This window comes from Diadema setosum, chromosome 3, assembly GCF_964275005.1.
Source record: "Diadema setosum chromosome 3, eeDiaSeto1, whole genome shotgun sequence".
NCBI lineage: Eukaryota > Metazoa > Echinodermata > Echinoidea > Diadematoida > Diadematidae > Diadema > Diadema setosum.
The window spans coordinates 39,694,322-39,710,760 of NC_092687.1; the positions used below are offsets into that span (position 1 = coordinate 39,694,322).

At 37.7% G+C, this 16,439-nt stretch overlaps 1 protein-coding gene across 1 annotated transcript; it reads left to right on the forward strand.

Annotated features, from left to right (window-relative positions):
* The first annotated feature begins 793 nt into the window (after positions 1–793).
* LOC140226379 (brevican core protein-like) lies at positions 794–9,070 on the forward strand. Its single transcript, XM_072306862.1, has 4 exons — positions 794–875; positions 1,543–1,752; positions 2,321–2,425; positions 8,618–9,070. Exons 1-4 carry the CDS (start codon positions 815–817, stop codon positions 9,040–9,042), a joined length of 801 nt encoding a protein of 266 aa, XP_072162963.1. The 5' UTR covers positions 794–814; the 3' UTR covers positions 9,043–9,070.
* The last annotated feature ends 7,369 nt before the right edge of the window (positions 9,071–16,439 follow it).

Below are 16,439 nucleotides of genomic sequence, written 5' to 3' on the forward strand. Positions count from 1 at the left end.
AAAAGTGTTAACTTTTTCTTTTCACTCTGAGTGTCAAATCATAACAATTTCATGTATTATATCCTGATGTACACCATAGATCTGACTATACAAATCCTTCGCAAATGTCCGAATATATACATCGATTGCCTCTTTTCAGATATAATTACTCATTTACCTAAATGTAGCAAATTCTAGTAGAAAAAAACAACAACAACAACAGCAGCATTATTACACGTACAACAGAGTGGCAAGCAGTCGATCAAACCCCTCAGAAAAGCACCGTTTTATCAAAAGATTAAATCGATTTTAAATTTCCTTAATACACAGGTTGCCACTAAACTTACAGTTGAAATCAACTTTATAATCAATTCTAACTCTTCATAAAACAGGGTCCATAAACGGATTTCATTGATCGAATACAGCCACCTAGCATGCCTAGAGTGTTTAAAATATTAAGTAAAGCGACAAAGATACTATATTCAAACGCATATAAACTGATAATTTTATTCTAGTTCATAACTTATTTCAAGCTTTACAAGTTTCGGATAACATTTACTGCCGTTATTGTTATTATCATTATCATTGTTATTACTGTTATTATTATCATTATAATTATCATTATTATTATTAGTCTAGGTGGGTGTAGGAATTTCGATGGCATCATCTTGTTAGCGTGATGATTAGCATGACCCCTTTTGATACATGCAGTCAATGAGGCAAATTTGTGTTGTTCTGGTTTGTTTGTTTGTTTTTATCGTTGTACCGAGATAGCCACATGCTCTAGCACGTTCTATTCGCTCTTATTTTTCAGAGAGTTCTTCTGTAAGACGAGATGCAAGCTTTAAAACAACGTCATTTTCAAACCCTAGTGTGTATCCTTGCATTTCAAAGACGTGAGTATAGCCATTGCGTTATTACCAAGAGAAAAAAATTATCTCATGCTCTAAGTCTGCTGTGCCCTCTCTTCCATCTAAACAATTGCAAAACTGTGCTAACACAACCGGATACTCGAGAAATATTCATTTGTGTGTGTGTGTGTGTGTGTGTGTGTGTGTGTCTTTTTTCCTTTTCTCTTCCGTCGATGTGAACATATTATAATTTTATGTGGTAATTTCTTTCATCATTTACCTAGATAGGCTTTGGCGAACATTACAAGAAGATTATACATGTCTTGCTTTCCACCGCGATATTTTGCAAAAGACACAAACTTATCATAATTCTCCATCTAATGCATGCCGAACATCATGCTTGATAACATCATCGGCATCTTAACGATTTCATAGTTCATAGAATAATTAATGGATGAAATTACAAGGAATCTCGATTATACATTTCGTACTTGTAAAACAACAACAGCAACAACAACTACTACTACTAGCACTACTACTACTATACTGCTACAACCAAACACGATGATACCATTCAAACAGTGAGAGATAGGAATTTGGCGTGTTTGAATTTATAGAATAACTCATATTATGTGGGTAGTTTCAGAAGTCGTGAGCAACTCACTGATGCGGTAACGTTAACATTAAATATTCCACTTGTTTCTCCATTTAGTTCACTACGCGGAGACCGTCTCAGCTGTTGAAGATACATGCCTCCATGCACCCTTAAACATGGAATCCCTTTGTCCCGACACTCTCTCCGAGAAGACGAGCAATTATGTCCAGTTGAAACCTAAGTTCATCCCACGAGACCATCCTCATTATGACGTCATGATTCCGGAAGACGCTAGAGAGAAGACTAACCTGTACTGTGGACACCCTGGTGGGTAGCCGATGTACATGTATATAATTTATACATAATATACATACATATATATATTTTCTTTCATGTCTGAAAAGAATAAATTAATTAGAGATCACAGCATAATGTCAACAGACATAGTGATATAATTTAAAAACATGATGCTACCGATTACATTTATGCCTTCCTTCAAATAACACACACACACACACACACACACACACACACACACACAACAAATTCAATTAAATGATGTTGCTTTGCAATAACCAACTGGCGTATCTCTGTTTTGTTATTGTTTATTTTTTTCTGCCTGTAGTAGGAGACATTTATGCGTTTTAATATAGGTATCATTTTGTTCTTATAAAAATCTCTTTGTGTCTACAACCCCCACCCCCCCCCCAAGGAAAAAAGAAAAAGAAAATACTCACCCATCAGCAACAGGACTATAAAAGTGAATGACCAAGGAAGAGATCCTAACAAACTTTAAAGTTAAAAGGTAGAAGAACAATAATTGGTGTGGGGAAAAAAAAACACCATTATACCTAAAACTTCTTTTCTTTTCATCTCTGATAATTGCACGCACTAGACTGTGAGCCCAACCCCTGTCAGAATGGAGGAACCTGTCTTGAAACTCTGGAGGACTTCACCTGCGAGTGCCCGGGATCATTTGTTGGAAAGCGGTGTGAAATGGGTATGTGCATATAGGGAACTCCCGTTATAACGACGTACTCGGGACCAGCAGTTTCCTTTCAATATCATATCCAAACTTTGTTACAGCAAAGATAACAGTACAGGACATAAAGATTATGTGACCCTGCATCACAAAATCAACAAAAGTCGCCATTTCTAGGTAAGGACAATTGATGGAAAAGCAGATTTTGAGCTTTAGAATGGTGTGTAACTTAATTCAAAGGAACTATCCTAATCTATCTAAATACTGCGAAGAGAACACACACTTTGAATTAGTGTGCAAAGAGAAAGGAGGCTTTGAAAAATGCGTCTATTCACCTCTTGATCAAGTCGCGCTCCTTACAATTAATGGGACAAAAGCAGGATGTAAAACTCCTTAGCAAAAAAATAATAAGGGAGATTAAGCTGAACAAAGAGTCTGCTCTATTACTATATTCTATCCATGAACTTCGCCAGCTTTCAAGGAGTAGCGTTATCCGTTCAGAAGTTATACGAATTGAAAGTGAAGAGTCTGTTTAAGTTTTATATTTTATTTTAAAGAATGAGGGATGGCCTAAGTATAAGACATGCTAATCACATGCACCTAAAAAAAAAAAAAAAAAAATGCTGAAATAGGTTTTTCCATTCGTGTTATAATACCAAACTTTCGAATACTGTAAAAAAAGAATTGCATGTTTAGAAAATATAAATAACCCCAGATTAACGATAGGTTAACCCGTTATTTTTAGTGCTCAGAGTTACCTACAGGCTATAATTTTGAGAACAACATTTTTACTTCGATGTAATAGAAGTTTCTTTATAACCCTATTCGCCATTACGGGATTATAACACACCAATATGAAGTAATGTATAATACAAATAAATAATGATTCATCAGAAAAGCGATGGTAAATAGCTAGAAATTCTAATGAAGGAACGATTGGTAGTAAGATACTGAGAAACTCTTTATGAAATATGAAAGAGCATGTAATTTCAAGAGTAATTTAGAGTTCATTTTATGAAAATTGGTTCTTGAAATGGCTGAGATATACAAAAGGAGGGATCCTAATAAAAGGTGGGACCCACCTTTTATTACCATCGCTTTGTTCTACTTTGTTATTTGGTGCCTTAGCCTTACCCAAACCGATTTTCATGAAATAAACTTTGAATTCCTCTTAGAATGGTATCCTCTGCACTATTTCAAAAGTGGTTTCCTGGTATCTTGAAAAAAAGTCAAAAGCCAAATTCTCAGCTCCACCAATACTTAACCACCCCTTTAAAGACACTCAGTCGTCGCAGGCGATTTGCAGCTCAGTAGAAAAGCACGACACGCTGCTCCTCCCGTTACCGTACCCCCTGTACGTACCGAATGCCGAACACGACGCTACGCAACGCACCAGCGAACACCCAGCTAGACTACAAGAGCCGTGCGAGCCGTCCACCCTAATTTCAACATGGACGCCCGAATACCTACCGAATGGGGCCAAATGGGTGCACGCACAAAACTGCACAACAGCCATGCGCATGAAAATCTCTCGTACGGGTTCCGGTCATGACAACTGAGAGAGCTGTGTGTGTACGTACGTACCAGGCTCCAGTCTCTGTTTAAATGCAAAGTGGTGTCAATTTCAGCAATCTAAGTAATAATGTTTTGAAATTTCCGGAAATATCCTATAACAATATCATATATTATTTATATATTACGTTATCAAATACCGGTATTTAGTTTTATAAATATAGTTTAATGAAGAAATATTAAAACTCTAAGCTTGTTATATCAAGTTGCAATGCATATGGTAGGTTGTTTTGTTGTTTTGATCATTGTGCAATATTGTCTGCTGCATATCCCATGTCAGCTGTGATACGTTCGGCCGGATCGTAACATATAATGTCGATATAAAGTCATCGGTATGTCAATATCAATGTGTGTGGTGTGCGTGTACTGTTTGCAATAAAAAGCACTGCTTCAGTTCAGTTCAGTTCGGCTTAGCCTTTGGTTTAATAATAAAACTTCACAATGGAGATCAAACAGCCGTCCAACTCGAAAGACTGCAAACGGATTTACTTGTATGACGCTATCGACGAATGGAGAACGCAGAGAGCCGTGTTCTTCGCATGCTTACTACTACTACTAGGACAAGTAAGACTAGAGGCCAGAAGGGGAAGCTTCAGCGTCAGCGTGCCGATGAAAAATTTGCTTTCCACTTGCTGGAGTTGCATGAACAGTTTTGTAGGAATTTAGAATGTGCAAATTCGTGTTACAGCATGCACGGTGGAATATGTAACAGCGTGAGACGTCGACCCAGCTCGGTCGTGATTTGGCAAAAAGGTGTATGTCTGAAAAATATCATGTTTTTGGTTTTTACCATTTGGGGGGTTTTCGATGCCGAAATTTTCATGTGACCAACTTTCGTAAGTCATCGATCCTTTGTTTCCGAGATACTTGGGGCTATCTCTGTATTATTTTATCAATTTTCCTGCTTTTGATTAGGCAAAAGGGTGTATCTTTACATACACCCTTGACGTACAATGACGTACCAGGATAGAGAACTACATGATTTGGCAAAAGGGTGTATCTCTAGATACACCTCTAACCGTGCACGCTGGGGAGAGCTTAAAGATTTGGCAGATAGGTGTATCTTTAGATACATCCATCTGCCGAATGAATCATGAATTATAGTTGCGAAGTATGATAAGGCAGAAAGGTGTATCTTTTATACTCTGTGTATATTATATACTCTGTTATACGTGCTGCTGGCATGTATGTGTACCGTTTCACCGGTCGGTGCGGTGGCGGGCCATGCTCCTGACTCAAACTGGCAGCCCGTTGCACTGCAGAAGTTTCTCCTTGTTGCTAGTCGGTGAGTAAAATAAGTACCTAATATCTAGAAGTTCAGATCTAACGTTTGTCCTAGACCTCTACGGCCACTTCTATGCCATTAGATGCGCAGATTCGTAAAATCTAGCATTTCTGTTGAAATGACAGCTTTTCCGGCAAGTGTGGCTGTGGGATGAGAGTTCTCTACGCTTCAAAATGACAGTGATCCCTGCACTGTCCGTGCTGTGCAGTGCATGTAGAAGCCTGTACATAGTGTAATGGTGTGCTGTGTGACTGTAAGATCGGCTACCCATTACGCTATGCGTATGGGGCTGTTACCTAACAGACATTTAGTGGCAGTTACACACAAAGGTCTAGAGAAAGATGTGTCCCTGTCTTTGGAAATGATACTTGGATGTACTGCTCAAAGTGCTCAGTGGATGCGAACAGTAACGTTAAATGATCCTACCTGAATTTTCACATTTATTGAATTTATTGCAAAAATTGGGAGCAGCATGATAACTGCGTTTTTAAGAACAGATACATGATGTGCAAACAACTGCCTTTTTGTTTGCTAAAGCATTCAGTACAGAAAACAAACGAACCTTTTGTCGAAAAAAGGGGCACAAAGCTAAAAATATAATGAATCATCTCATTGGAAGTAGAAGTTTTTGAAAAAAGGGAGGAGAAGGAAGAAGAAAAATTCTTCAGCTGTAATCCTTAACCATGCATATCCATGAGACCATGTTTTGTTAATATTCAGACTCTAGGGGGAGTTGTAATTTGCGCACATTTTTCTATGTTTGATGAACAAGTTGTGCATCCTGATATTTTTCTTTATTGTTATTTTTTAAATCTTTTTGTAATAATGAAGTAAAGATTGTCAAGAGTTAACATTTGATTAGAAATGGTCTCACATACACCCTTCTCCCTACAAAATCTCTGGTATATTTTGTTATCGTTTAATTTGGCAAAAAGGTGTATCTCTATACATACACCTTTTTGCCAACTTAAATGCACGATTTCTCACGGTGCATGAGAAGATACACCTTTTTGCCAAAATAGCGTGGATTGCAGTCCCTGTAAACGTGATTTGGCAAAAAGGTGTATCTCTATGCATACACATTTTTGCCAAGTTAAATGCATGATTTCTTACGGTGTATGTGAAGATACACCTTTTTGCCAAAATAGCGTGGGTCGCAGACCCTGTAAACGTGATTTGGCAAAAAGGTGTATCTTTATACATACACCTTTTTGCCAAGTTAAATGCATGATTTCTTACGGTGTATGTGAAGATACACCTTTTTGCCAAAATAGCGTGGGTCGCAGACCCTGTAAACGAGATTTGGCAAAAAGGTGTATGTCTCTAAACATGCTAAAAGTGCTAATTCTGAAGTATTCTTTAAAGTTAGATGCAAGAAAATTATCAGGAAATGAAATTTGAAGTGTATACTAAATCATGGAATTGAATCCCTGAGCGTTGCACAGTTTAGGTGGCTTCTATGGTCAAGGAAACTGCCAAAACTTTAAAGTCAATTTTCTCGGCTTTGTAGTCGCTGTAAAACGGCAGACATACACCTTTTTGCCAAATCACGACCGCGCTGCATGCACGTCCAATGCCACGGCTTACGCCAATCAAGCAACCCTAGGCCAAGTCAACAACTTCAAGGAATCCAGATCCAGATGATGTGTAAGTACATGAATGATTGAAGTGTATGTAGTGCCCATAACGTTACAGCGCCTCTCTAACTCCCATAAAATTATACATTTCTACTTGTACTGCCTATTCTCAAAGACTACTAGTCTAACACGGTTAGACTCGACTCTGTCTGAGGTAGAGCTTAGTAATCTACAAACTGTAATACCGTCTTGGGTCCAACGTTAGATCTATAAAAAAGTCATAAATTTACTCGTAACGGTTAGATCTAAAGTTTATCTAGACACTGACTTTTTAATTTTACTTGAGTAGTTTGAACTAGTTAGGACTCTCAGGAGATTTTTCCATCCCAGTCGCTGTTATAAATAAGGTTAGATGCTGTGCTTCGCACAGCGTCTGGTCGGGCAAGGGTAGTTTCAAATCATATTACGCGAATTCCCCAAGAATATAATTTAGGATTTGCAAATAAATTTTAGATAATTGGAATAGATCTATCTCAAGCTACATCATACATGTAGTCTAGATCTAGAACTCTAGATGATAGATCTAGATTCTAGGCCCTACTTGAAGTTGAAGTTGCAAGAAAATAAAAATCGATTGTCTTTCACTTTATCAAAGACTAGTATCCCAGGTGGCAGCTCAAAAATCTGTGATGCCCATGTTCGATGGTAATCCTTAGCAAGCATGTGTATTGTTAACTATCTTGAAAATGCAAAATGCAATTCTTATAGTATGAACTATTTGCTAACACTCACAGTTACACTTATTTACAGCCTTTCAGTTCTCTGTTAGTTTCTGACAGTTTCTGTTCACAGAATCTGATTCTGAAAACTAAAACAAGTAAGCAAACATTTCAATTTGATATTTATCAAGACAAATTACTAATTAGCAGATAGAGTTATTGCCAATGTTATTGTGATTTGATTCTGGTGTTGATTAGATGTAGATCTTTTTACAGAATATGATGAAACCGTGTTTCGGTTGGTGCACGGCCCCCTTTTACCACGGCCACAGGTACACTGTGCAGTGCAACTGTGGCCGTTGGCTCTGTACGGGCACAGCCGCTTCCCCGATTTGTATTTACAAACACCTGAGCAAGTACATGATACAGGGTCTCCGACCCATGTTCAAAATAGACAGCTCAGCGGTCATGTCCGCAACCCATGACGATGTGTCATCGTCCATGATGGCCATCCTCACATTTCCCTGCACACATGTATCTATTGTCAACTGATTGTGGTCTGTAGCTGTACTCTAGTCTGATCTGATCTGACGAGTATGGTCGACGAGTGACGACGATCGACGATGTGCGATGATGATGAGAGGAGGCTACACTATAGAAGGTGCGTATACGTATGTACATATGTAAAGGCAGCTCAGGCGCTATAACTACGGCATCGCTACCGTATACCATGCATGCAATTCACATGTACAGTACGTACACATCTCACCTGAGCTCAGCGGTGCGCTCAAGCGAGGAATCGAGATACTATAGCGCGATACATTGCAGCAGGGATGTCTTGCGCACACACACATTTCGCTTCGTAGTAACTTCGGAAGCGAGTTTACGTGGCGCCACCCGCGGCTGAAATATAAGTTTTATGTCCATAATATACCCTCCCGATTGAGTGTCTTTAAACGTTTGAAATAGGTGTGGTTGAGTGCGCGCATTACCTCTACCCTTCCCCCACCCCTCCCATCTCTATCTCACACTCGATATCTCTTTGTTTGTTATCCAGAGTGTGACGCGGTTTACCCTGGCTCAGTCTCGTCTGCGGGTTCGTGCTATCTCTTCAGCGCACAAGACCAGCAGACCTGGGAAGTGGCGCGGGATAGATGCGATGAACTTGGAGGGCATCTGGTGACCATAGAAACGTCGGGCAAGCTGATGACCATCCAAAATGACATTCTCCTCTCCCTTTATGGAGTACCGCCTACCGACAAAGTGTGGACGGGGCTGAGTGACACCTCCTCTGAAGGAGTCTATGAATGGGAAGGAACCGGTGAGACGTTACCCATCTCTAGCAGCCTGTGGGATCCGGGTCAGCCAAGGGCAGATACTGCAGAGGAGCAAGATTGCATCTTTCTTAGAACGTACTCATTGAGGGACACTTATTGCTACAATGAATTCAGTTACCTCTGTGAATTCGGGCCATGGACATGAAAAGTTGACAAAGCCGTTAATGACTGAATCTGTGTTTTATTTATTTATGTATGTATGTATGTATGTATGTATTTATTTATTTATTTATCTATTTATTCATTTATTTATTCATTTATCTATGTATTTATTTATTTATCTATCTATTTATTCATCTATCTATCTCTTTATCTATTTATTTTCAATGTAATACATTTACTGATGCTCTGCCCTTGCTCCTCCGTCGACTCTTCATTTCAAGGTACTGTTTGTTTTATTATTTTGAGATAGAGATATACCTTGCTTCTCCCACATTTTCCCTGCGCTCGTTCTACTTCAATAAACTCAATATGTGACCCTGCGTCACAAAACCAACAAAAAGTCGTCAGGCATGGATTTTTAGTCTAGGGCAGATATTGGAAGAGCAGATTCTAAGCTTTAAAAATGATGTGTAACTCAATTCAAATGAACACTCCTAACCTATCTAAATATTGGAAAGAAAGCACACACTATTGAAAGGTTAACCCCGGCGCGGGCGCTGTAACCAGTAACAGCGCCCCGACGACTTGTATGCAATTTAGTGAAGTAATCAAGTGCACTGCGATGCTTGCAATTCAGTATAAACAACTCATCGTTCAAAACGACACTTGGATTCGCAACGAAAAGCCACATGTTGTAATACCATATTGTTGAATATCATAGGCAACTATGTATCCCTCACCATTACCTCCGAAAACAAGATTAATCGTCATCATCTTTGAGAAAATCTCCGCGAGATGCGAATCGCCATTTTGAACATATCACGTGAATAAAATGATCTGCGCATGCGCTAATGAATATTCATTTCGGTTCTCAGCTAGCCGTCCTGTTTTGTTTTGTTTTGTTTTGTTTTGTTTTTACACACGCATACATTGTGTATTATAATTATGTGCTACGTTTTGTTCATACCCGATCGACAGCAAGGCTGGTAGCGCATGCGCTGTGTAAGTTGTACTACGATACGAAGTGCGGAAGGACTAAAACCTCGGATAAAATCTTTCACTGGCTCTTAAAACAAATCGTATTGTAAATCGATTTCCGCGCCTCTGATTGTAAGTATCTTATCTAATAGTTTGGCTACGAATTTCAGTGTAAAACCCTGTATTTTGGTCTTTGGTCACCAAGATACTAAGCCATATCAGGTGATACATCAATAGCCATAGGGCTGCAATGCAATCCCGACTCGGAACGGGTTGGTGTCGCTGGTGCGGTTATTGAAAGGTGTGAACTGAGAAAAGAGGCTCTGAAGGGTCTATTCAAGCGTTTAATCTTTAGAAACCGTGGTGGCTGTGCGATGAATGGGCCAAAAAAAAAAAAGCAGGATGTAAACCATTGTACCAACAACAATGAAGGAATTATTCGATTAAGCTGAAATTAAACATGCTCAATTAACACATTCTGTCCATAATAAATGCCAATTTTCAAGGTGGTAGCATTATCTATTCAAAACTTATTATAGTTGAAAAGTGAAGGGTGTGCAAAAGATAAAAAAAAAATGAAAAGGGACCTCTAAAGACATACCTAATCGCTCTACTCTACAAAAGGTGTTGTAGAAAAACTGGTGCAAACACACTTTCCCATTCGTTTGATGACACCAAACTTAAAAATAATGTAGACGAAGAATAGCTCTTTCAGAAAGTATGAAAAACTCAAGATTAACTTGGTTGACCCGTTTCAAATTTTTGAGGTCCTCACTCAAAATCAAGGGCTGCGATTTTGTGTTCGTTTTGTGATTCACGGTCACATATAGTCAGGTAGAGACGCATAAGGAAAAACAATAAGATTTAGTCATTCATTTGCATTATTCTTTTGAATGATATATTGTTGGTTGACCTAAAATGGGTGAATGAATTTCTCTCTATTTTGAAAAGCAAAATTTCAGTGCAGTATCGCTAGGAGTAAATAATACGTTCTGTGTAATTTTAACATTGATCTTTCAGCAACATCTTCTAATCACAATGAAAATAATTTTATGGATTGTTAACATTTTTCTGTACACTAGTAATTCTTCATCCCACAAGGATGGTACAAACATGATGAATAATCTTCAAGCATGAAGTTACAATTAACGGAAGAAAAAGAAGAATAAAGGATTCAGCAAGTATCATTATTTTGTAACATCTTCACAGATGGCACTATCTATATTAATGAAACCTACAGTTTTTGCAAAGAATGTAAGTGATCAATTAAGCCATGTAAGTGTATTTAAAATAGACATGTAATCGATGTTTTCCATAGCAGAAGATGTATAGAATAAGCCAACATTAATACATAGTTAAATCGAAGTGAAGATAGATGTATTTGAAGAAGGATATTCAGCATCGAGGTTGCATAAAGATCCCCGCTAAATATTAAAAATCTGTTTATCCGCAACATAAAGATAATGCAGTGCAATAGGGGATGGGGCCTTAGACCCAATATTAATTGGGAACAGGTAAAACTTTGCCCGTCATGCAAACATGAATATCATACTACCAAATTAATGAACATTGAGGTAAGTAGTGACAACGTTTGTAAGGGGTACCTTGGCAAAATTTAGAAAGAATGCAAAAGATTGGATTAAAAAAAGAAGAAGAAATCTGACTGTGAATTTATATATAAGGACTAGTATTGCTTTTGCTGCGATCCGAGGGAGGGGGTGGGGATAGGTAAACCACATAATGAATATCAAAGAGGGTACAATTCTCGGAGAAATTCATGGTATTGTTGTAAGTAGTGAGGAGTAGCAATTATTGCATTATTAAAATTGTTGCCTCACGGTTTTGGTTGACACGGCTTGTTTCTCTACAAATGCACTTGTAAAGTTAATTCATTGTTTCAAGACCTAAAAGGCTTGTACCAGTAATTCGACTTGGCACTGCCGACAACCAGGGATAACAGAAGATTGTTTCGCCTCCCGGAGAGAAGTGAGTCACAGGTTGGATCCAACTGGTTCCTTTCCCCGACATGTTTATTAAAAGTGCAGATCAGCAGTTGCGATCTTCCGAATACATTTGTACAGAGGGTAACGTAACAGCTGATTATCTATATATATATATATATATATATATATATATATATATATACATTGTATATATATATATATATACACAGATATAGCAGAAAATAATTATGTAAAATAATGTGGCACAACAAACAATATCTATATGAAAATACAAAGACAAATGTTGTGACTGAGAGGTAAGAAATGAAAAGAAACGAATATAAGATAATAAAATCCTTTAATCACGGTTAATACAAACCATGAGAATCATGTGAAAATAACATTGTTAGGTAGGCCTACTGTAACATAGTTAAATGAGTCTAACAAATTGATACTAAATTTTGAGGCATAAACCTAATTTTGCGTGATACAAAATCTTTTTTTTTTTTTGTAAGATAAGATCTAGAGGAGAGATTGATAGGAAAAGGAAAAGGAAAGATTAAGTTGCATCCCTGATCGCGCAAGCGCTAGCGGGCATGACTATCAGACTATGCAGTTATGAAGCACTGAACCGCGAGGTATTTGTTCCTTTCAAACCCTTCTGTTGATGATGAAACAAAACAAAAAAGATGTAAAAATGTTCACAATTTTGGTGGCTTGCCATTCCCTCTCCTCTGTTCTGGATGAGAAAATCACGGAAATGCACTGTAAGATTTCACACTCAAGGAATTTTGGTGACCAAACGGGGCCATTCAAACCATACATAACAGATCGGTATACACAACCAGGAAAGCTGTTTGTTGAATATTATTCATTGCTACTCAAGAAAGATCAAGAAGAGTCATTTCTCTGAAAATAAAGTATAGTGACAACGTCTTATGTCAGAGGTAGATCTGTGGTATTGAAGGGACTGTACAGTACGGGTTGAGGTGAGGATTCAGGTTAATAACATTCCTAAGTGAGATAATGAGAAACCTCATATGAAATACGAAACAGCATGAAAATTAGTTCTTAAATGGCTGAGATATCAAAAAAAAAAGTGATAATAGTAAAAGGCGAAAGGCCACGACTTTTATTAGGATCTCTTAGCTTCACCTTGTTTTTGGATATCTTAGCCATTCAAAACCGATTTACATCGAATAAACTTTTGATACCCCTTAGAATTGCATTCTCTTTGACATCTCATAGAGTGGTTTCTGAATATTTCGCAAAACGTTAAAAGCTAAATCCTCACCTCAACCAGTACTGTACAGCCCCTTTAAATGTAAGGTCTATCAGATGTCTATGAAGTTATCACTATCACTATTCATAGTATTCACATTATCATTCCAGTATATTTACATTTACAAAGTACAAGCACGTCATGCAGCCACGTTATTGTTCTTGTATATGTGTTTGTGATATCCTTTCTGTCCTGACTATTAGTCCTGTAGAGCCTGGTCTGTTTTAGATAATTTTGTTCTTTTACTCTGGAATTAAGAAAGGTTAACTCTTTGGGTGGATATCTTGTCTTGTCCGAGGTATCATGATAGAAGTTCTATGATCAAATGGAAAAGGAGTACTCATATCATAATATCACAGCGAGCACTGATTTCTAGTGAACCCCTCATTTTTCTTTTCTCATGGAACATAGTGCAGTGTGCTTGGTTCGAAACTTTGCAAACATTATTTAAGATTGTTCATTCCAACTTATACATCTTCCAATCTACGAAAGTACACTCAAGATCATGTAGAATTTCAAATAAAATTCTGTGAAAAAAAAACTCAAAACGAGTGAAAAAAAATGAATAGAAATCGATTGGTTTTTATCCCTGAGGTATACTAGTTTCCATATCTGTGTGTGTGATCTCCTTCGGATCAGGTGGGAAAGTTGACAAATAAATTAATGAAAACTATTCGGACCATTACAAAATCGTGAGTGCGTTCTTTATTTCTTTTCCTACAAAAAATAGAATCTCCTGTCTCTCAAATTGATATTTCGTTTTGGACATCTCTATACCTCATTATCTGAACAAGACTCACACTTTTTTGCTATTCAAGCTAATTGTTCAGCTGCTGAATTTTTCGCAAAATCACTAAGAAAAAATAAAAGTGTGTCAAGTATTTCTTGTTTTCTTCCTGTTTTGATGACCCATCCCCCCCCCCACACACACAAGAAAAGGGAAGTCGAAAAAACTAGAGAGATAATCACAAATTACTCATCTCGTGCTGCAGCATTATCCTTTTTGACGAACTTTGCTCAAAAAGATGCTGGGATCCAAACCTGGACAATTTATGCCTCAAACATCTGAGGAAGAGATATTTCTTCTTCTTCTTCTTCTTCTTCTTCTTCTTCTTTTCTTCTTTTCTTCCTTCGTCTTTTGAACTAAAATGAAAAGATTAAACTCTATAAAAGTGATTATTTCATAAACATACATCAAATAAGGAACAGAAAATATTTCTGAAGGAATGTCTACACATCAAAATGTGGGGATGTACTAATTATAGAGTAGGAAGAGACATCAGCAACAGAGGGGCGCCCCCATGTGGCAGGCACCTCTCTGCTTGCTGTTCACAGGTGAGTTGATGAAAATGAGAACGTCGCAAATTATACAAGAATTTCAGTGCTTAGTAATCTTACTATACACAGCCCAGTCGCTGTACATGGTACGTCGCGACAGGGCTGTACGCGCGCGACCACCAACCACTAGGAGAGCGACGTAATCGTATCACGATAGCTTTGAATTTTGATACTTAACATCATTTTTGTCACCTCAAACTCATCGAGTATACTCTTCAATATTTACTCTACATCTGATGCTATCAGTATTCAAATGTACGCAATGAAACTTACCGAAATTGATCATCATATCCAGCATCTCCACACGGTACACAATCTTTCACGCCAGGCCTAACTATAGACCGATTCAAGCAACTGTTCATGGAAGTGCGCCCTCTTAAGGCGACGCCATAACTGGGGGCCAAACAGGCCGGGGGTCCGTTTCATGAAAGTCTTAAGAGAGACTTTCTCTCTCCTAAGTCACACTTAGGAGAGACTTTGCTAAAAACCGTTTCATGAAAAAGCTATCGCATAAAGCTATCACATAAACTCAGACTTAGGAGAGACTTTTTCTACAAACCATTTCATGAACGAAGCTAGCACATAAAGTCTCTCCTAACTTGGCAAAGCTATCACATAAATCTAGGAGTGGTCAGGAGCACTCCTAAGTTTATGTGATAGCTTTTTGAGAGTCATTGTATCAAACTTTTTTCTCATTTTTGGAGTAATTGACCCCAAATTTGGCATGTGTGACCACTGTCAAAGGTAGATGTGCAAGACATCTTTTTCGTTAATATCGCGTAATGCTTTGCCATGGCAACGACATATTTTCATAAAAATCATACAAATTATTGTGGATTACACTACTACACTCAGTTTTAAAGCAATGCAGTTGAAATTCAGCATAGAATCAGATCAATGTAATGTGTAGTTGTGCAAGACGCTTTTTTTCCCTGTGTGGATGTGAAGAAATCTGTTGCCATGGCAACAACAGTTTTTTCTATACCAATCATACAAAGAAATATGTGGATTGATCTAACTTCGTATAGTTTTTTAGCATTTGACCTAAATTTTGGCACATGTGACCGCTACAGTATGTAGATGTGCAAAACTAATCTTTTGTTGATGTTGAACAATGCGTTGCCATGGTAACAGCATTTTTTTCACTTAAAAGCATCTAAAATATTGTGAATTCAGATAAATTTGTCAGTCTTTGAGCAATGGCTTGAAATTTGGCACATGTGACCGGTATAGTACGTAGATGTGCAAACTTCATTTTTCGTCATTGTTGAACAATGCGTTGCCATGGTAACAACAGACTTTGAATAAAAAGCATACAAAACTATTGTGGATTCAGCCATCTCCCTCAGCTTTTGAGCATTTGGCTTGAAATTTGGCACATGTGACCACTATGATATGCAGTTGTGCAAACTTCAATCTTTCATATATAGATATGGAACATTGTGTTGCCATGGTAACAGCATTTTCAATGAATACAAAAAATTTGTGGATTCAGTTTACTCCTTCAGTATTTGAGCATTTTACTTGAAATTTGGCACATGAGACTGCTAAAGTACATTGACTGATGTGCGAATTTCTTCTTTGATCGTTGTCAATGTGTTGCCATGGTAACAGAGTATTTTGAATGAAAATCATATAAAAATACTGTGGATTCAGCTAACTTCCTCAGCTTTTGAGCATTTGACTTGATATTTGACACATGTGACAGTCATAATATGTATTTGTGCAAACCTTTCTTTCAAATTTTCTTCCATTAATATTGGACAGTGTGTTGCCATGGTAACATCATTTTTTAATGAAAATCATAGGACTTACCAGTTTATTCATCCAACTCCCTCAGTTTTTGAGCACTTGATTTGCGATACGTAATTATGACACATAATTTAATGACGAACAGAT